Genomic DNA, 22,799 nt, shown 5'->3' with positions numbered 1-22,799 from the left:
TCCTTCCTTCCTCCCTCCCTTCCTCCCTTCCTTCCTTCCTTCCTTCTTTCCTTCCTTCCTTCCAATCTATCTTTGTTTTTCTTCCTTTTTTTCTTTCTATGAAAATAATGTATTTCACATTGGTTGCTTTGGTGGGTAACAGATAACATGTTCAAAATAAAATAGAAAAATGTAAGGCTGCATCACTTACTGTGTTACTTGGTGAAACTTGTTTCGGTCTGACGTATGCTTATACATACACAGTGTGCTTTTCTACATGAATGCATGCATGTATTCAAACACATTACCTGCATACATGCATGTACAAGGTTACAATGTAAAACGTATTTCTTATTGTGCATCCTGGTCAGAAAAATTAAGACCATTTTACTGGAACAGAAATCGTATTGTAGCACATTTCTTGTGTCATGTTTACTTATTGAGCAACTGCTATGTACCCCACACTGTTGTAGGTGCATGGGAGGGGGGGGGGGGGGGGGGGGGAGGGAAGAGGCCAGTAAGGGTGGATCACTTAGTCTGAGGGAGATGGGGTGACAGACGGAGTGTAGTAAGGAGCCCCAGACCAGGGCACATGGCCGTTAGGACTTTGGCTTTTCACGTAGGAAGTGGTGACTCGTTGGTGCTGCCTGTATAGTCCCTTGGGACCTAACAAACGCGTGGGCCTGTGAATAGCCCTCAGGAAACCAATCCGTGCTAAGTAGAGGATCAGCAGACACCACGCACTCCACGGGGAACTACCTTTCCATGTGGCTTCCTGCTTTGGGGCAGGAACCTGTGTCTCTGGTTGTCCCTGAGCAGAGCTGGCAGCATGCTTAGCAGATGTTCAATAAATCAATATCGAGTGAAGGGGGGATGAAGATTGGCCCCACTTCCATGCGTGACGGTACTAGAATATATCGAACAGTGGATTTGAGTCAGCTACTCTTAGGCCAGATGGCCTGAGAAACGGAATTAGTGTCAACAGGTTTTTTTCAGAAGCTTCCTAACTGGTTTCTTTCAGAATCTGCACAGCAGGGCTTTAGAATTCTTTTAGACACGTGAGGGTAGGAATGCTTCTAGTTGCCAGTCCAAATCTTTGCTGGGATGAGGTAGCATTAGCGTTGAATAAAGATTAATATATAAATACTGCTATCTGACTTGGCCCACCTAAATCCGTTTTACATAGGTAACTCCTGATAACCAGTCTTCGCCATCTGTGTGTGTTTGACATTTATTTTTATTAATTGCAAAGAGAAAAGGATTCAAGTCATAGTTCTTGGTCTGAATTAGTCCTCTAATGCCTTACGCTTTTAAGGAAGAAATTCAGGCAGCATTTATTTGCCTTGAGCCCTGATTGTGGGGTAGCATGTTGTTAAACAGGGAACCTGAGAGTGCCCACTGTGAAGACCACAAACAGAAGGTTTATTTTATTTTTTGTTAATCCTCACCCGGGGATATTTTTCCATTGATTTTTAGAAAAAGTGGAAGGGAGGGGGGAGACAGAGAGAAACATTGATGTGAGAGAGACACATCAATTGGTTGCCTCCCGCACGTGCCTGGACCAGGGCCAGGGGTCCAGCCTACAACCAAGGTACTTTCCCTTGATGGGAATCGAACCTGGGACCCTTCAGTCCGTGCTGTAGCCACTGAGCCAAACCAGCGAGGGCAGTAATCACTTCCTGCTTCCACTCAGTCACTGTTGCTCAACCTGCTAAGAGCAGCGGGTTTAACAGAATGATGACGGGGTTGGGGAATTTCTGTCTCACTTACAGAAAGTGAGGGGGAAGGGGAAGACGAGGTCATCCCATCGTGCCAGGAAATGTGCAAATATGGCCTGATGGTTCCCAGTCATACACAAAAGGACCTCATTCATCTCCTCCAACTGGCCACTAACGCTGTTTCCAATCAAAATTTCCTGTTTCCTCCTCACCACATTTGTCTGTTGTTTGCTTAGAGAAAACCCAGGTACAAAAGTGACATTGTATTCCCATTGTCTTTTTAGTTTCTGACAGCATTTGCACCTGGTGGGGAATGTTTTTAAAAATCATCCTTATAGTTTTCGCACCACCACTCACGTACATTGAAGGAAAAGTTATACCCTGATTGCCCAGTAGAGATCTCCGAAAGCCAGGCCTGGGTCAGTTCCTGTGACTGAAGTGATGAGGCATGTACATGGTTTTCTTTAATATTTTGAATGTTGTTTATTGTTTTATATATACTAGAGGCCCGGTGCACAAAAATTCGTGCACTGGGAGGGGGTCACTCAGCCTGGCCTGCCCCCTCTCATAGTCCAGGAGCCCTCAGGGGATGTCCTACTGACGACCTAGGCCTGCTCCCTCTGCGGGAGGCAACTGGGATGATCAGGGGAAGGTGCCGCCCCGATCACCCCGCTGTTGCTGCCACTGCCAGCCATAGCAGCTGCGAGGCCGGAGCCCTGGGCCTCACAGCCACTGTGGCTTTGTCCGGATGGATGTCCAGAAGACGTCCGCCCTCATTAGCATATTACCTTTTATTAGTAATGATTTTTAAGGATAGAACCTATCCTGTTCATTTCTGTGTGTCTTAGTTCTCTATCCTACTATGGCATTTGAATGAAAGAAAGCACATTTTTAAGAACTGGTTATTTCCCTATTTGTATGTGTTGGGGATGATACTGGTAATCCATGTGTTAGAATCAGTCTGAGGAGTATGAATTAATATGCATTAAGTGCTTAGGAGGGGCCTTGCACATACCATGCACTCAGTAAAAGTTAGCTGTTGATAAAATTGTGGAAAGGCATCTGGGAAGACTGCCCAGAGGAGGCAGCATTTGGGCGAAGCCTTGAAGGACGAATGATAGTTGACCTTGAGAGGATGGGAAAGCATTTCAGGCCAGAGCAGTCACAGAGATAGATGTGTGGGAAGATGAGCACCCAGTTTACTTTGGCTGGGATACAGAGGAGTACAGGGAGCCACATGAAGAGCCTTAACAGCCACATGGAGGTGTTTAGACTTGATTTTCTAAGTAGTGGAATTCCAGGAAGTTTGTTAGAGACAAGATCAAAACCGTAACTTAGGAAATTTGATGAGCCAGGGTTGGATGGATCCTCAGAGAGGAGAGAATTGGAGACTCAGAGTTTTAGTTCGGAGACAAGAGTAAAAGTAATGGCCTGGATCAGGGGGGTGAAATTAGAGAGGGTATTCCCAAGCTGACTTGGATGTAGGCATTAGTTCATTTCTTATTAAGTAAAATGTTTAGAAATGTTTTTTTCTTTATTTTTTTAATGTTTTTATTGATTTTTAGAGAGAGGAAGGGAGAGGCATAGGGAGATAGAAACATTGATGAGAGAGAACATCATCAATCAGCTGTCTCCTGTGCGACCCATCCTGGGGATGGAGCCTGCAACCCGGGCATGTGCCCTCCCGGGAATCGAACCAGGGACCTCTTACTTCCTGGGTTGATGCTCAACCGTTGAGCCACACCAGCCGGGCTAGAAAATTTTACTTAAAAAAAACTCAGTACTTATATTGGATTATTGCCATTTTCTCTTGGTAGTAATTGGAAAGGGGTGGGAGTGAAATCAATGAGCTAGTCTTAGTTTAAAAATCAGTGACAGCTTTGTACAATGTTTACCATTTTTTAAATTCTGATTTCTGCAGAAACAGCAGGTTACGTTCTCATTTGGTAGGCAGCCTTAAGTTTTCATGCATGGACATTTTTCAATGTAAAATAGATATGGGCTTATCTATTTCCCATGGTTTCATCTCTAAAAGAAAGACAGGTTCTCATCCATTTTAGGGTAAGGAAAAGGGAGGGCAAAATTACTGGATCTGCAGTTCTTGAACGCGCTAGCGCTGCCTTCTAGCCACTGTACGCCTTTCATTCGGTTTTCTGCTGGGGAGGCAAATCTTCACCTGTTCACGTCACTTTTCTCTAACTAAATGGCTCTAAGAAGAGCGACAATTTAGACACCATCTTTTTTCGATCGGTTTTTGGTCATTTGGGAGCATTTCATTTTCTCAGTGATGGAAAATGAATAAGAGAGTGACGAGGCAGCAATAGGCATTTATGAGTTCCCGAAATCACACGGGTCCTTAAGTGAGTAATATATGTGACAACACTTTGTAATTTGTCAAGCATTACTAGTATATAAATAAATGTCAAGATTTTTTAGAAAAACAGTACCTTATATCTTCCGTGCCTCTTGGCGTAAAGCCATTTTAATAAGAACATTGGGAACATGCTCTGAGCAAGTGGCAGTATTGGCTGGTGAACTGTGTCTAATTAAGGCTGGGGTGTGTGTGCGCGCGCTGTGACCTGGTGTCGTGTCTGAACACAGCCAGAAAACGTGGCCATTGAGAATTTCTAGTCACTCACCACTTGCTAAGTGAAATATTAAGAAAACAAGAACATGTACCTCTTAACAATCTATTGTTCCATGTCTAACAATCTGTTCAACAGAAATAAGCTCTAAATAGTCAGGAACTGAGTTATTTAAAATATTTTCTAAAAGCAAACAGCTCCTTTTGCTTTCCGTGTCTATCTTTGAGCGGGGGCCATGGAGATAGAGAAAAAGTAGTTTCCCCGTTCTTTAAAATAAAACATTGAGCTACTGTAGGGTGTCCCAAAAAATGTATATACTTTGAATAAGTATAAAGGCAGTGTTTATTAAGATACATTTCATTTTCAAAACATAATAGGATCTACAGAAAAATATGTGTACATTTTCTTGGGACACTGTATATTTTTCCAGCAATATAGTTTTCTAGAAAATGTTTATTTTATGATTTTATTTAAAGCCTTCTTAATTTCTTTCTGAGACAAGATATGGGTATAAATACAAAAAAAAAAAATGTTAAACCCAGATAATTCCCATTGGGCAATTCTCTTTGTTCTTCTATGCAGTGCAAACATGGAGTTTCTTACATGTTTATGTCACTTTATCCTTCACCCCCAATTCAGCCCTGAATCTGGTGTTTGATGCTGCTGCTTTTATAATAAAGGATTCATGGAAGTAAACTTTGCCATGTCGATTTTCCCACTCCACTGCTGTAGTTGTTGGTAGCTGGGTATTAACTAACTCATCAGAAGATAGCAGGTTGTTTTTTTCTTTGTTCTGCTCAATAAGGACATTCCTATCTGCTTTCATGAATTTGAGCGTTCATAATTACCTTTCCTTAAAGGCAAGGACCTCTTGAAATAATAGGACCCAAATGCTTTTTTAAAAAAAATATATTTTATTGATTTTTTTACAGAGAAGAAGGGAGAGGGATAGAGAGTTAGAAACATCGATGAGAGAGAAACATCGATCAGCTGCCTCCTGCGCACCCCCTACTGGGGATGTGCCTGCAACCAAGGTATATGCCCTTGACCGAAATCGAACCTGGGACCCTTGAGTCCGCAGGCCGACGCTCTATCCACTGAGCCAAACCGGTTAGGGCTGGCCCCAAATGCTTTGAAACCATTAAGGTGCCAGGCAAAAATAAGGTATGTACTTCTCCAAGATAGGCGCCCATCTGGCTCAGAGGAGAGATGCTAAATGAAGGTTTGAATTTGGAATAAATTAAGCAATGTTGAGACAATTATAAATGAGTGCATAGCCTTAGATACCTATGTAGTCTGATGGCCTGGTGAATGTGGGAAGAAGAACTGAAAGAATATTCTTGCCCTGGCCAGTGTTGCTCAGTTGGTTGGGCATTGTCCAGTGTATCTCAGGAGGTTGCCTTTTTGATTCCTGGTCAAGGGTACATGCCTTGGTTTCGCATTCAATCCCCAGTGGCACGCATGCAGAGGGCAACCTATGTTTTTTTTAAAAGAATATTGCCTGGCCGGTATAGCTCAGTGGTTGAGCTTCGACCCATGAACCAGGAAGTCAGGGTTCAGTGATTCTCATCATTGATGTTTTTCTCCCTCTCCCTTTCTCTCTCTGAAATCAATAAAAATATGTTTGTTTGTTTTAAAAGAATGTTTGTTGTGCAAACAGAGAAACTCATGAATGCGCCCTGACCTCCTGTGTGAGTCAGTTTTAACAGAACCGTGACTACGTCCTTGAATGAGTTTGAACATAGTAATGCGTCAGTTGCACTTGGCCTTTCTGTTTATCAAAACTATCTACATTCTACACGATGTTAATCACAGGGAAATAAAAGCTTTATTAGGCGTTTCAGCCTCCCAGGATTGTGGGATTTATTGAATTAATGCCCCCAAGTCATCCGACAGCCCGGGCCTCCCTCCTGTAACTGCATCTGAAGACCTGTTGCCCCAATGCCTGGGGCTTAATGTGCATCCCATCAGGTGGCTCAAGGTCAGGCTAGTGCTCTTCCAGGGTGTCAGATGTACTTGGCCTTCTGTTGATGTGAAAAGTAAACCAAGTTAGGCCATAATCATTAATAACCGGAACATAGAAGCAGCACAGGGTAACCTAGTGTTAGGACCTCACCCTCCCCCCTTTTTTTTAAGGAAAGATGGATAATTATATGCATTTTTAAAAGTCTGGAAAGATGCACAATATTTAAATCATTTGAATTAAGGGGATTTGGGGGGCTTATTTGTTACCATCAGACATCCGTGTTTTGCTTGTATAACTGTATCAGAGCGTATAAGGAAGAAGCATGCTGAGGTACCTGTGTCTTAACCTCTTTGTCTTCTGTTCTATTGCAGAAATTGAAGCCAAAGAAGCTTGTGATTGGCTACGGGCAACAGGTTTCCCCCAGTATGCACAGCTTTATGAAGGTGAGCCGGGAACACCATTTGTAAAAAATGTTAGCATAGCCCTCGCCAGTTTGGCTCAGTGGATAGAGCATCAGCCTACAGACGGAAGGGTCCCAGGTTCAATCTGGTCAAGGGCACATGCCGGGGTTGCGGTCTCAATCCCCAGTAGGGGGCGTGCAGGAGGCAGTCAATCAATGATTCTCTTTCATCATTGGGGTTTCTATCTCTCTCTCCCTCTCCTTTCTCTAAAATCAATAAAAATATATTTTTTAAAAAATGTTAACATAATCATATCCTTGGTTCATAATTATTATTATCTATTATTTACTTTCAGACAGTTTCTTATATACTTAGCTATTTCCTTCATTTAAAAAAACAATGTCGCAAGCACCTAAGCCCCCCTCCCCCCCCTCACTCAAAGCAAAAGCTAGGATCTTGATAATAACACAACCATATGCTCTCCCTCTGCCACACCCCTACCCAAAGTCACCGTCTTCCTGAACCTCTGTTTATCTTTTTTTTTTTTTGCTTTCCTTTTATAAACTTGTTTTTCTTTACCAAAAGGGTCTTATGCTCTAAGTAAACTTGTAGAATTTAATATTTTCACTTCTTCTTTTTTTTTATTTAAAAAGATATTTTATTTTATTTATTTTTTAATTAAATCTTTATTTCCCGCATCTCCCATTCCCCTTTCCCCCCCAAGAATAGTCAGTCCATTCCCTTTCTATGTCCCTGATTCATTATAATCACCAGTTCATTCTGTACATCAGATTATTTATTCACTTGGTTCTTAGATTCACTTGTTGATAGATGCATGTTTGTTGTTCACAATTTGTATCTTTACCTTTTTCTTCTTCCTCTTCTTAAAGGATACCTTTCAGCATTTCGTATAATACTGGTTTAGTGGTGATGAACTCCTTTAGCTTTTCCTTATCTGTGAAGCTCTTTATCTGACCTTCAATTCTGAATGATAGCTTTGCTGGATAAAGTATTCTTGGTTGTAGGTTCTTGGTATTCAGCACTTTGAATATTTCTTGCCATTCCCTTCTGGCCTGCAAAGTTTCTGTTGAGAAATCAGCTGACAGTCGTATGGGTATTCCCTTGTAGGTAACTGAGTTTCTTTCTCTTGCTGCTTTTAAGATTCTCTCTTTGTCTTTTGCTCTTGGCATTTTAATTATGATGTGTCTTGGTGTGGTCCTCTTTGGATTCCTTTTGTTTGGGGTTCTCTGCGCTTCTTGGACCTGTAAGTCCATTTCTTTCACCAGGTGGGGGAAGTTTTCTGCCATTATTTCTTCAAATAGGTTTTCAATATCTTGCTGTCTCTCATCTTCTGGCACCCCTATTATTCTGATGTTGGTACGCTTGAAGCTGTCCCAGAGGCTCCTTACACTATCTTCGTATTTTCGGATTCTTTTTTCATTTTGCTTTTCCGGTTGGGTGTTTTTTGCTTCTTCGCATTTCAAATCTTTGGCTTGATTCTTGCGCTCCTCTGGTCTGCTATTGGGTGTAATATTCTTTATTTCAGAGCGTGTATGCTTAATTTCTAGTTTCTTTATCATAGCATCGAGGGTCTCATTAGTTTTCGTGAAGCTCTCCAAAAGTTTATTGCAAGCCCTCAAAATTGCGTTTTTTAGCTCTATATCGTCCATTTCTGTCATGTTTTTTTGTCTCCGCATTTTTTATGCTTTCTTGGTGCACCCCCTAGTGGTCTTTGTGCGCAGTCTTGTTCTAGTTGAGCCTTGATTGTTGTAGTTAATACTAGAGGGATTTGACCACCAGGCCGACTGGCTGTGTGAATCAGCTGTGTCTGCCGCGGAAAACTTCTGTCCTCTGGGGAGGTGCTAATCTAGCCTTTGCCTGAGGCGATCTGGCAAATGGCTCTGCGCAGGGCTTGGGCGGGGCGGGCTCAACAGGGCGGGCGGGCGGAGGGAGCGGTTATGGCCCCTCTCAGTCCCGTTCCCAGAGGCTCTGCTTCTCAGAACCCCCGGAACCGCTGCAAACCTCGGAGGGAAAGCTGCCTTCCAACTGATGCCAGACACTCCCGCTTCTCCCGTTTGGGTCCGAGTCCCCAGCGATTCGCCCGTATCTGGAGCTCAGAGTCTGAGACTCCCCCCTGACCGAAAACGACAACCGCGCTCTCAGCCACCAGCCCGCTTTGCGCGCGCACCTCCGCACCTGAGTATTTTCCACACTGCGCCTCCTCTGAGCCTCGGTGTGCTGTTATTTTTCCTTCTAGTTGAAGAGTCTCTCCTCAGCCAGCCTTCCTGTGGTTCTGGGTGATGTCCGTTCCGTCTTTTAGTTGTATTTTTGAAGTGGTTGTTTGCGGCAGCAGTCTGCGGTGTTTACCTATGCCGCCATCTTGGTCTCTCCTCTATTTTCACTTCTTATATTAAGATTCTTCCAGTCTGGGTGCCCCCTGGACTATGTCCCTATACTGCTGTCACTGTTGTATAACATCCATTGTGTGACTATAGCAGTTTATTTATGTACTCACTTGGCTGGGCATTTTGATTTTTCTGTTTTGCTTTTATAAACTGTAATGTTTCAAACATTCTTGTGGTACATGTGCAGTAACTTATCTCACATATATACCTAAGGGTAGGGTGACTGGGTAACAGAGAATATGTGTACTTGATCTGATAAGGCAGGTTTTTCAAAAATGTGCCGAATTTCATTCCTACCATGTATTCTCAACACTTGATATTGTTAGACTTTAATTTTTGCCTATCAAATGGGTATAAAATATCTTACAGAGTTTGACTTCCATTTCCCTAATCATTGATGATACAGTGCACATTTTTTCATATCGTCTGGCCAGATGTTTACTCTTCTGTAAAGTCTGTTGCCCGTTTTTCTCCTGAGTGATTGTGCTTTTCTTGATGGTTTGGAAGAGCTCTTTATTCTAAACCTCTTGGTCTTGTGTTGCAGTTTGTGATTAGGCTTTTCACGTTTTTGAGATTGTCATTCGATGAATATTATTTTTCCCATGGCATTCAATTTTTTAATGAAGAAAAATGGACCTTTTTAAAAAGTAATTAGGATCTGGGCTGAAGTTCTACTACTTCATTTTCTCGTCAGTGCCCTGGGGTGCTGAGGGCAAGGATGGGGATCACCTCCAGTCTCCATCATTCTCAGCCTCTGGCTGCCCCGTGTGGGTGGAGTGTGCTCTGCACAGCGAGATGAGAATAGGCTGTTCGTTTAGATGAGAGTTTTATTATTCTCTGTATTAAATCATTTAAAGAGAATTACAGTTGTGAACGAGTGAACTCCATTTTACGAGTAATTTTCAAGCAAAGGTTGGGTGAATAATGAAGAGGTTCCTAAATTGAGAGTAAGTGAAATGACTTCCAGGACTTCTTCCAACTGAGCATTCTTTGCCTCCGTAATACTGCTCAGATGACCACACTAGGAGTCTCCTTTATTCATTTACCATTCATTCATCCAGCCACCCAGTCAACTGACTGAGCAGCTAGTGTTAATTCAGCACCGACAAGGATGCCTGGCACTGGTGGGTGCTACCTGTCTTACAAAAACAAGACAGTTCAAACCTCAGAGAAGAGCTTTAAGGGATTGTCAGACCCTCATAGAGCAAACATAATTTTGGTTGATTCACATTTAAAAATACACCTTTTTCATTAATGAAGAAGGAAGGAGATGCTATGAGACAGTTAGCCACCGTGTGACAAAATCTCTAAAAGATCCAGATGAAATGACGTCACTTAAATTTGTTTTCACGTTGAACTCTTCTCACAATGAATAGTTATTTTAAAACAGGTCTTTAGTTCTTCTCTCCTTCTAGAATAATAAAATAGCAGACTGCTTCCTGTAGCAATGGTGGTGTTCTCTCAGTTGGAGCTAGACGTCACTGCCAACCTTCTTCAATACTTGAGCAAAACCTCATGGGTCCAGGCCAAGAATGGCTATAGTGCTAGACATGATCAGCAGGCTGCCTTGAAGAGGGTCATGGAGTTGGGGGTGCTTCCCGGGAGCAAATTGGGCAGAGACCCTAGAGATGATTTCCTTTCCCTCGCTCACTCAGCTAAATTCATTCATGACCTAAGTTACAATACCTGGTCTTCCTCATTGTAGCCCAGATCGAATGTATGCTTTTCCCATGATGCTGGATTCAGAATTATGTTATTGTTAGACTGTATAAAACCGTGTACTGCTCCCCCATGTCAGTGGGCATCTCCAATGCCTTTTTTTTTTTTTAAGGTATTTGGTTAACCCGTATGTGTGTTATGATGGAGTTGCTTATCTTCCCTTTGGAGAGAATGTTTGACCTCTCACCCTGGAGAGTATCTCTGTCCTTCAGGAGGGCTTTGGGGGTGGGGGCAGCACTCTATTGGATTTTCCATTCACGTCTCTTCTGGAGACGGGGGAGATAATTGCATTTGCAGTGGCGGTCCCGGGACTGTCCTTTGTCCCTTTTGTTCTCCTATTTAGAAATTAAATTTCCTCCAATTATGTCCATTTTCGGTGTTGAGTTGCTGCCAAGCAGCAGCACTTTCTTGTGATGTGTACGTTTGCTAAGACCCAGTTCCAGTCTCTGTCCTCAGGCCTTCCCAAATCCTAAAAGGCATACTGCAGTTTCTCAGGTTACATCCCGGGGGTCCCTTCCTGTTGGCTATTCTTTTTGAAGCTTAAGTCTGCGTTTGAGGTGTATTGTTCTGGGCTATCATTTCGCCCCTTCTTCCTGTCGCTGTGTGCAGGGTGCGTAGCACACACACTCCACACACCAACCCACACATTCCTGGTCTTCCTGTTCAGCTCTATTTTGGTCCTTGGCAATTTTTACTTCCTGCCTTTAAACCCAAGCTAGAAGTTTAAATCCTAACCTGAAGAACTCTGGGAACTTCTACACATCATACACCCTCATCTATTGAAAGCTATTTTTTTTTTTTTTTCAGAAAAGAGTTTAGGCAAGTAAGAGAAATTATTGATTTAATTATTTCACTCCTCTCTTGCTTTTAGCCCTACTACCCTAGAATAATTTTTTTTAACAAAATTTTGAAGTTAATTTGAATCAGGAAAGTAATCTAAAATACAGCCCTGCCTGGGTAAACTAAGTTAGGAATTGCTAGAATAACATAGTTGCTGTCTCATATACATTTAACAGCATGTGAGCTTTCCCACTTACATTTATAGATCTGATGTTATACTTGGGAAGTATTCAAAATATATTCTTTAATGGCAGCTCTGTTACTTAATACTTAGAGTTTCTGGTGGCTGTTCAAAGTGAAACGCAGTGGCATAACCCTTAAACCACTTTGCAGCCTGCCTTGCTCGTGTTTACTAAGTTGCATTCACTGTAAGCCCCTCTCTTATTTCCACGTATATTGGTGCCACTAACATTTGCCAAAGAGACTCAATCTACAATTTAATGATGAGATATAATCCTGCAATACTAACTTTCATATATTTCTTCATAAATCTTTGGGCTATAGCTACTTCGTTGGTTTTCCTATGTTACCATTCAGGGAATAGTATGAGTTACCTAACTCCAGCCTTTAGAAAAAAAGAATCGACTGTAATACTCATTATGTTAGTTTTCAACATTGTAAAGAAAAAGGTATCTTAAGTGTTATCTCTAGAAAGTAAATTACTCATGAAGCGTTCTGTAACACATGGGCAAGCCCATTATTCCCCCTGTTAGCGGGGGCTCTGAGGGAGGATAACGTGTTTTTATCTCATGGCAGTTCCAGCGCGGATGTACATTTCTAGTGGTGCTACTGGTCTTCTCCCTACTCAGGGATTTTTTTGGGGGGCGGGGGGTGGATTTCTCAGCAAGGAATAGAAGAGTGACTTTTTCATTGGGTGGACTGGTTCTCCCTTTCTGCTTCTCAGTTCTGCCAGAACTCCTCCATGTCCTCCGAGTACTGAACTCTTCCACAGACGAAGGGACTTGGGGTTCTCTTGGTTTACAGTGGCTCTATAGCTGGCCTTCTGTTATAGGAAGAGGTCTACAAAGTCCTCAAAAGCCATATGGAAGTGCTAGTATGTGTTTAAAAATAGCATATCCTGAATTCTCTTGAGCTTTGGATGTCCTGCAAATGGTTAGATTTGGTTGACCACACTTGTCATTCATTGTTCTCTACATCTTTCTTTGGCCCAATTTTCCATGACCTCTTCCCGGGTCCAATGTGAACAGAGAGACACATGGAAAAACAACAACACCACCAAAAAGCCCAGCCACATTAAAAGGGAGCATCCTTCTCAGGGCATTCATTCCAGCTTAAGTTATAATTTCTGGCGTGGCCCTCTAGCCTGCTGATGTGTTTAAAGATGGGAACAGTGTTTGTGAGCCACTCACTCACTTATCTTTGATACCTGAGTCTCCAAACCACTTTAGGTCCTAAGCTCCCTGAGGCCACTGATACAGAATTGTCTGAAGTTGCTTTCTTCTCCCACAGCACTTGACAGGAGGTGTTTGCTCTGCAGACAGTAGGTATTCAAAAGTACTTTCGTGGGTTCCCTCCCCCACACCTTGCTAAACTGGGCTAGTTTGGTACGAACCTAGGGTGCTCAATAAACGTATTTGTTTGTATTTTTCTCTGTATTTGTCTTTTCAGATCTCCTGTTCCCTATTGATATTTCCTTGGTCAAGAGAGAGCATGACTTTTTGGACAGAGATGCCATTGAGGCTCTATGCAGGTAAATGGAAATGCTTTGAGCATTTTTTTTTTTTAAGAACAGTGTGCTTATCAATACAAGATGGTTTTGTTTGCTTTTGTTCTAACTAATTAGGTCAGGTCTTTGATTAGCAAATGGGTATAGTGATTTGCTTCATTATAAATCATAAGCCTTTTAATTAAAATAAATCAAATTCTATTATTTAGTATTGCCATTAAAATAGCACTGCCCTAGGAGGTACTCACATAGTCCTGTCCCATATTCGACACCATATGATTGCTCAAACAGCTAACTTCAGATGGTTCAGAAAGTTGAGGATTTTTAAAAAGGCAATGTGATTGACTGCACCACCCAACCGGGTACCCTAACCAGGTCAGAGCTGCTGTTGTACTAGATGGAAAAAACACATTCAGAGGAGTAAATGGGGAGGGGGGAGTTCTCCATACTAAGGCAGGAGGACCATTGCTTGAATTCCAGGAAAGCCTCCCCTAACCAGTTCCACTTTTCCAGGTACAAACTAGTAACAATAGGGTAAAATACGGCTGGAAAATAACCCAGCCTTTAACCCACGTGGACAGGCAGCAGATGAGCACTGATGTGAAATGTGACTAAGAGTCAGGCATCCTTGTTCGTTGTGTTGTGCTGGTGGGTCTTCGGGCTGGGTGGTATCGAAGCGCAAGTCACAAAACATACAGCAGACAATGACGGACACCAATGAGCCTTCCACACTTGGTGACATTTCATTCATTTTAAGTAATTCCTGCTTTGTCATTTTTCTCAAAACCTATAAGCCATAAAGGCTGGATTCTGGGGGAAAAAATGATACCTAAACAAAATTCACATGCTGACTTGACTGTAAAATTAAAATAAATGTTCTTTCAATGTCAGTACTTGTTTTAACTTGGAAAAACATTAAGATAGAATGGCATCCAATATTTATTTCCACTTTGTCGGCAAAGAAAGCAGTGGTATTTCTGAGAAAGTATTATTTTTTCCTTTCTTAGGTGATACAATGTTTTCCGAAGCAGCTAACTTAAGCAGTGGTTTTAAGAGAAAGATAGGGAAGATGTTTAGAATGGTAGATGGAATAGACTAGTTCTCATGGTTTAAGAAAGAAAGAAAAAAAATAAAAGCCCTGTTAACCACAGAGACACTGTCACTTTTCAAACCCAATCAAATGACTGCTCTGAAAGAACCCGAGGTCCAAGCCCCGCACTGAATGTGCAACGTTAGAGCTGTGTGCTCTGGAATGAAGAACCCGGGCAGGTGAGGAGGGAGGGAGGGAGGCAGCATCTGGAATAGAAACTACTGCAGACATTCTTCAGATGTTTTCATGCTTAGCATGCGGCAGAATTAATTTATTTTCAATTCATCATTGGCGATAACACAGAAATGAGGCCACTCATATGATGTGTCCTAGGAAATATTTACGCATTGCATCACATCATCCATTTCATATGTTTTAAGCCACTTAGTGAGTGGGCCCCCGAACAGCAGCAGCAGCAGCAGCTCAAGAATTCCTGGGCCATAAAAATATCACTGCTGCCTGGCCAGCGTAGCTCAGTGGTTGAGCATTGACCTATGAACCAGGAGGTCACGGTTCGATTCCTGGTCAGGGCACATGCCCAGGTTGTGGGCTCCATCACCAGTGTGGGGCATGCAGGAGGCAGCCGATCAGTGAAACTCATCATTGATGTTTCAATTTCTCTCTTCCTCTTCCTCTGAAATCAATAAAAATATTTTTAAAATATATATTTATATATCACTGCAGCCCTAGCCGGTTTCATCCAGTGGTTAGAGCGACCTACGGACTGAAAGATCCCAGTTTCTATTCTAGTCAAGGGCACATACCTCGGTTTCAGGCTTGATCCCCTCCGTCCCGGTTGGGGTGTGGGAGACAACCAATCAATGTGTCTCTCTTACATTGATGCTTCTCTCTCTGTGTCTCTCCCCCTCCCTTCCACTGCCTCCAAAAGTCAATGGGAAAAATATCCTTGGGTGAGGATCAACAACAACACAATATATCCCTGCAGCCTTACAGCCCAAGGGTCATGATTAGGTTCTTGAATACTTTTTTTTTTTTTAATAGCAATGTGAAATTTTGTTTCCCTGCTCTTCGGGGAAGGACATCCTCTGTACTTTATCATTTCCACTGGCCTCCTCACCGTTTGAGAAGCTGCCCCCCTTCAAGGGAAAGATGTGTGCTCCTAGATATTTTGTGAAAAGCCTAAACAACTGGGCCTTGATCTGTGTTTGGACTCTGCAGCGTGTCCTGCCTGGCTTTGGACAGAATAACATCTCCCAGGTTACACGCGGGAAGGGAATGCTGGCCGCTCTGGCTGTCAGAGTGCTTTAAATCTGACGCCAGATGGGAGCACATGGGGAAAGGCTGGAGCTTGGGTTTTCTTTCAAAAAAAAATCTTCAGAATTCACAGTAACAGCCATCAACTTGTTTGTAATGGAAAACCCAAGGGCTGTTGCTCACATGTTCACATAAGTAGACTTTCACGGAAAATGACTCTCCTTCAAGAAGCCTAAACAAACATGCCAGAAGGAAAGGTGGGAGCCACGCAGGGAGTTTGAGCATCTTCCTGTGAAATGTGCCGCAGGTTCAGAGCTGTCAGCAGAGGAGCTGGAGACACTTGTTTTGATGATTGTGTTATTTTCATCTCATCTGCTATTAGCCTCTTCCGTATACTTCTCAGTCCTTGGAACGCAGGGCCAGCAAACACGAATCTGTAGTGCCGTGTGAAATTTTACCTTGTTGAAATAGTTTGACTAGTTTATTTTATTTTTTAATTCTCACCCGAGGACAACATGTTCATTGATTTTTTTTTTTTTTAAGAGAGATGGGGGAAAGCGATAGAGAGAAACATTATTGATCAGTTACCTCCCACACACACCCTGACCAGGCTCAGGATTGAACCCTCAACCTAGGTATATGCCCTACCAGGAATCAAACCCACAGCCTTTTGGTACATGGGATGATGCTCCCACCAACTGAGCCACACTGGCCAGGGCTTTGAGTAGTTGATTTTAAATGCAGATGTTAATATTGTTGCAGAAACTCAGTTAAAGTTTTGCTTTAATAAAATATTAAGCCCTAGCAGGTTTGGCTCAGTGGATAGAGCCTCAGCCTGCGGACTGAAGGGTCTCGGATTCGATTCCGGTCAAGGGTACATGCCCGGATTGCGGGCTCCATCCCCAGAAGGGGGCATGCAGGAGGCAGCCAACCAATGATTCTCTCTCATCACTGATGTTTCTATTTCTCTCCCTTTCCCTTCCTCTCTGAAATCAATAAAGATATATTTTTTAAAAAAATAAATATTCAGTCCTGGCCAGTTTGGTTCAGTGGATAGAGCATCGGCCCGTGGACCAAAGGGTCCTGGGTTTGATTCTGGTCAAGGGCATGTACTATAGTTGCAGGCTTCTCCCTGGCCTGGGCCCTGGTCAGGGTGTGCGCAGGAGGCAACCAATCCATGTGTTTCTCTCACACGGATATTTCTCTCGGTCTTTCCCTCTCCCACTCTCTAAAAATCAGTGGAAAAATACCCTTGGGTGAGGATTAAAAATCATATATAATCATGTAATAAAAGCCTAATATGCAAATCAACCGAACAGCAGAACTACTGGTCGCTATGACGCACACTGACCACCAGGGGGGCAGACACTCAACACAAGAGCTGCGAGTGGACAGTGCCAGGCCGCCAGCCAAGGCAGGTGCCAGTGGGGGCCCCTGATCGCCCCGCCGGTCACTCTGAATAGGGAGGTGACCGGTGGTGGTGGCTGTGGGCAGGCCGGTGAGCAGGAGGTGTCAGACCAGCTAAGGCATATGCCAGCGGACTTCCCTGCCCCCGATCACCCTGCCAGTCACCCCACAGATAGGCCATGATTGCCGGCCAGGCCTAGGGACCCTAACCGTGCACGAATTTCATGCACGGGGCCTCTAGTAATAATAAAATTAAATTTTTAAAAAAAATAGATAGTCATACCATCATCTTCAGTCTGCACTTAGTTGGGAAACAGCCCTTGACATGCCTAAGCTACATAAAGCAGCTTGCCATATAGTAGGTTTGCACTTTGCCACTTTTCTGGTTTATTAAGAGGGTAGCGAGTGATTTTTTCAAGTAATTGCACTAATTCCCTTTAGTAATTGCACTTATCTTTAAGAATTGGAAAACGATCTTTATTTGTCCGGTCTTGGAAAGTTGTTTCTTCTACTTTCCTCACTCTTCTCTTGTACTTGTCCCTGTTTTCTTTCTGAGTAAGAGGCCCAGAAGCCCGCCTGCTCTGCTTTTATCAGGTGCTTGAAGCTCCCTGAGCAAAGCTCTGGAACCTGTGCTGGCCCACCCGAGCTCCCTTCCCCCCCTCCTCCCCCCCCTCAGAGCAGGGGGCAAGCTGCCCAGCAGATAAGACTGACACATTCCTGTGGAGCTGAGCCCTGTGAGGGCCCCAGGTGGGAACAACCAGTTTCTGGACAGATGGTGCAATACCATTGTTCGCCCACTCATTTGAGGAATCATACTTAAGATAGTAGCTGCTCCCATATATTATCACAATCAGCATTTGTTTTGGAAAGGAATGAAGCCCTAGCCAGTTTGCTCAGCGGATAGAACCGCAGCCCACGGACTGAAGGGTCCTGATTCAATTCTGGTCAAGGGCATGTATCTCGGTCGCAGGCTCAATCCTGGGCTCTAATCAGGGCACATGTGGAAGGTAACCAATTGATGTGTCTCTCTCACATTGATGTTCCTCTCTCTCCCTGTCTATCTCCCTCTCTTCCACTCTCTCTCTCTAAAAAAATAAATAAAAATCAATGGAAAAATATCCTCGGGTGAGGACTAACTACAACAAAAAAGGGATGAAGAAGATACTGGTTTTGCCCGGCAGGCGTGGCTCAGCGGTTGAGCGTCGACCTATGAGTCAAGAGGTCACAGTTCTGTTCTCGGTCAGGACATATGCCCGGGTTGTGGGTTCTATCCCTCTCTCCCTTCCTCTTTCTCTAAAATCAATAACAATATATTTTAAAAAGAAGAAGGAGATACCGTTTTGAAGTGCCAGGGCCACCATGTTCTAGTCCTGTGGCCTTGGACAAGATTCGTGACGGAAGCCCCCATTTCCTCATCTATAAAGTGAAGCTCAATAATCATATCTATACCTTAGGGTTGTGGTGAGGACCAAAGTGAGGACAGTACATATGAGGTGCAGGCATAGTGCCCGACTCAGACTGAGCTCACAGCTGGTCTAGCTGGAACTGTTGTCTCTAAGTGGGTAAGGTCCCGCCAGTGGGCATTCTTTGGAGGTCCTAGGGGACAGTGGATCCCCCCAAAACCCAGGGAATAACTTCTGGGCTTCCAAATCAAGCGGCCGTTAGTTCGGCACTACCAACAGAAAAAGATAATATTGACCTTTATAAAACTGGCCTCCTGGGTCTTTTTTGTTTGACTCCAATCTAGAGTTTGTGAAGTCAGCCTCTCTGACACCCCCATAGGCCTCCATGCCCAGTAAACCTGGTTATAAACACCACTCAACCAGTAAAGCCCAAATGAAGTCAAGTGGATATTTGGTTACAGGTGTGATTAATGAAACCCAGGCCTACGACTGACTGTAACCAGTCCGGACTCTTTTTAAGTCTTGAAAACATTTGAGAACTAAAACACTTTGGGTACAAGTCCTCTGAGTACTGATGCCCCCCAGAGGGGGACCTTACGTGCACTCGTTTGAAAAATCCTAGGACTTCTCCTTAGCTGCTTATTTTCATTCCCTTCCCGTCAACCGAGAGAATTTCCCTGAACATAGGTGCTATGGGTTATCTTTGTTTATTCTCTAAACAGGCTACCACATAACCTGTGAAATCAAAGGCAGTCTTATCAGCAGGCAAAAACACTATCTCTTCTCCTGTGTGTCAAAACTGTTAGACAAGTTGCAAGAGCAGGACTTTACTAGAAACGTAAAGCCTGGAAGAGGCCTCATGGTCAGTTGGAATTTGTGTGAGTTAAATGCTGGTATCCTATGAAAACGGAAGAATTGCAGTTGGAGCAAAATGGGAAGACTGATGGTGCAACACTGCAGAAGGTTCATTCAAGGAAGACTAAGTGATGACCGCCTGGAAGATTCTAGAAAGAATTGGGGCCTGATGGGTTTTGCATGTCATTTATTCCTGTGTGTGCAAAGGGTTTCTTTCTGCGGCTATTTCATTATTTGCCAGTGAGGGGTTTTTTCTTTAACTATTTCATTCCCAATGAAGCTAAGTTATATACCTAAGTTTAACATTACTGTTTGGCAGGGGTAAAAAAAATATTCAGCTACAATATGACTCCTGTTTGGAAGCAGGATCTGATCCAAGTGCTTAAAAAAATGAGTAATTCCATGATTATCACTTTTAGTCATTACCAAACTTTATACTTGAGAGAGAATCATCATCACTCTCAAGAACATTTTAAGTCTACAAGCAATGGACTCTGTAAGATTCTGATCCTTGAAGCATTAGTATAGGAATTTTTAAATAATCATTGGCACCACTGCTGTAACTATACCAAACATTATACTACTAGAGGCCTGGTGCATGAAATTCATGCACGGGCAAGGCGGGGGGGTGTCCCTCAGCCTGGCCTGCACCCTCTCCAATCCGGGACCCCTTGGGGGATGTCCAAATGCCCTTGGGGGATGTCCAAATGCCGGTTTAGGCCCAATCCGGCAGTCAGACATCCCTCTTGCAATCTGGGACCGCTGGCTCCAAACCGCTCACCTGCCTGCCTGCCTGATGCCCCTAACTGCTCCCCTGCCTGCCTGATTGCCCCTAACCTCCTCTGCCTCAGTTCCCGCCACCATTTCTTTGTCTGGAAGGATGTCCAGATGGATGTCTGGAAGATGTCTGGTCTAATTAGCATATTACCCTTTTATTAGTATAGATACTAAAACAGGAAGTTGTAAAAAGAATAGGGCATTAAAGAGGGCTTGGAGTTCCTTTTGGTATAAGAACTCGCTGGTTTTTAAACAGGATGCCTAAGTTGATGATTGGTTAGAGATGGTTTTATTTTTGTACGTGAATTTTTACTTGAGATACTACATAGCGTTTACCAACAACTCTGTTGGTTTCTTGTTTCTGTGACTGTTCCTATGAAAGGAGACATCACAGGCATTTACTGGGTGGAGCTGCCCCGTGGCTCAGGGGAGGAGTCATTGAGAGTTATGATTCAAAGAATCTCATTAAACATGTCAACTGGGAGAAAAAAGAATTTATCCACCCACCAGTGGTGTCCTGTCTTTGTTAACATTATTTCTTTGCTCTGTAGGCGTCTGAATACTTTAAACAAATGTGCGGTGATGAAACTGGAAATCAGTCCTCATCGGAAGAGAGTGAGTATCTAAATTGTATAATAGGACAGGCGGAAGGGGGGGCGGGGTGGACTGGAAACTCGATTATGTGTTTTGTAATTGGTTTTTGTGTATAAATTCTTACTTCCTCGTTCTACAAAACATGGACATTTTTAATATTATAAACCAGTCGAGTGTACCGAAGCCTGTAGCATTATGTGATTTAGACCACTAGCTGTAGGCAGCCAGTACATTGTGTTTTTCCTGCTGTATTTTTAAATTGAGATGTAATTTATGTGTAACACTATATTAATTTCAGGCGCACAGTATAATAATTGGGTATTTGTATGTATTACAAAGTGATTCCCCACAATAAGTCTAGTTAAACATCGATCACCACACACAGTTGCCTTTTTTTTTTCTTGTGATGAGAACTTTAAGATCTACTCTCTTAGCAACTTTCAAATCTGCAGTACGATATTGTTTCCTAGAGTCACTGTGCTGTACATTACATCTTCCGGACTTATTTATTTCTAACTGGAAATTTGTACCTTTTAACCCCCTTCACCCAACCCCCCACCTCTGGCAGCCAAGTCTCATCTCTGTATCTCTATGAGTTTTCCTATTGTTTTTGATCTGAAAAAATCACCTATTTTGCCTCATTAACTCAGTTCCTACTCCATATTAAAGGGATGGGGCTGAAGGCATCTGGAAGACCGCATTGCTCCCTATAGAAATTACAGCTAGCTCCCATATATAACAGTATGTTTCGAAGCTGCGGAGGTTTGCGTGAAGGCTGGGTTGTGGGATAGTGAAGAATGTTAAGAGTGTTGGAGGGAGGAAAGGAATCGGGGGAGAAGGGAGGGCAGGAAATCCCACACATTCTGGTCAAATGGTGGCGCATAACTGAGTCCCATGGTATTTTCTTCTGGGTCTGAAATGTGAGGCCCTTTTATGAGATCTTAGGAGAAGAAGTGGGTGTAGTACTGGGAGTGAGTGTCACAAATTAGAGTAAACAGGAATAAGTTTGGTCAAAGAACATACTTCTGACTGTTCAGAGCGTGCATTTTAATTACCCTGGAGGCCCTGACCTGCAACAAGTTGCCTTCCTGCGGGAGCTAAACCTTCTCAACAAACGGACTGGAACTTCGGTATCCACTGAGCCATGGAGAAGAGCCAACAAGTCCGCATTTAATGCTCTTGACTCATTGTCTGTGAAACGTGAGTCACGTGGCATAAGATAGGCATCGGAATGAATCATACGTGCCTTTGACATTTCTCCTGAAAGGCTCCAATGCAGCAGCTGGGGTTACAGCACAACCCCAAGTCCCTATAAGTCCAGCATAATCAGCAAAGATGCTGCTTAGCGTTTGTGAAGGTTGCAGTGGCCAGGCCTGGGTATTTGGGAAGCCTGTTAAATGGCCCGGAGCGGGTCTGAGGTTGAAACTTCACAGGACACTTTTGGCATTAGCTCCAGCCCCGCTGTCTGGCGGGGGAGGGAATGGAAAAGACCAGGTTAAGAGTGAACCGGATCGGACTGAAGCGGAAATGCAATGGCTTCCCTTGCCTGGTGTCTCTGTTAGTCTGTTGGGAGAGCTGTGACCGTGTAGGGTGGCTGGAGACTTCAGTCACCACTCTTCTTAGTGTTGAAAACCACCTCTTTGCTTGCAAAAGGGAATATAAACACACACTATCAACAGACGGCAACATTGAAGGCGGAGCAGAGGGAGTCCCACCGGCTGCTGACTCCAGCTCGAAATATTTCGCATGCCTGGGATTTCCACAGACCTCAGAAGGTTCCTGTGAGCAGTGAAAGAACAGCCGATAGCCCCCAGTTTCCATAAAATGACTTATTTCTCTCTTTTTTAAATTATATTTTTACTGATTTCAGAGAGGAAGGGAAAGGGAGAGAAATAGAAACATCAGTGATGAGAGAGATTCATTGATCGGCTGCCTCCTGCATGCCCCACACTGGGGATCGAGCCCACAATCCCCGCACGTGCCCTGTCCAGGAATCGAACCATGACCCCCTGGTTCATAGGTCGCCGCTCAACCACTGAGCCACGCCAGCTGGGCAAATGACTCTTTATTTTGTTTCAAATACTTGGTCCGGCTTTTTTCTGTGACATTCTTTACTTTCATAGTTGTTACTTTAAAAAAATAATAATATAAAGATATC

General features: G+C 43.4%; 1 protein-coding gene across 5 annotated transcripts in view; it reads left to right on the top strand.

Moving 5' to 3' along the window:
• Nucleotides 1-22,799, top strand: part of DLC1 (DLC1 Rho GTPase activating protein) — a 371,700-nt gene that overhangs the window by 332,089 nt on the left and 16,812 nt on the right. For 3 of the 5 annotated variants that reach the window (XM_005864066.2, XM_005864067.2, XM_014537904.1), the window contains 3 exons: nucleotides 6,620-6,691; nucleotides 13,243-13,324; nucleotides 20,599-20,662. In XM_005864066.2, the coding sequence (XP_005864128.1) occupies nucleotides 6,620-6,691; nucleotides 13,243-13,324; nucleotides 20,599-20,662 (218 nt within the window). Of the gene's footprint in view, nucleotides 1-6,619; nucleotides 6,692-13,083; nucleotides 13,115-13,242; nucleotides 13,325-20,598; nucleotides 20,663-22,799 lie in introns of all 5 variants that reach the window. The other 2 variants (XM_014537902.1, XM_014537903.1) reach the window with 1 other exon arrangement.

The sequence above is a fragment of the Myotis brandtii genome, unplaced genomic scaffold (genome assembly GCF_000412655.1).
Source record: "Myotis brandtii unplaced genomic scaffold, ASM41265v1 scaffold185, whole genome shotgun sequence".
NCBI lineage: Eukaryota > Metazoa > Chordata > Mammalia > Chiroptera > Vespertilionidae > Myotis > Myotis brandtii.
The sequence above is the reverse complement of the archived record's forward strand: the minus strand, read 5'-3'. Positions and strand labels throughout refer to the sequence as shown.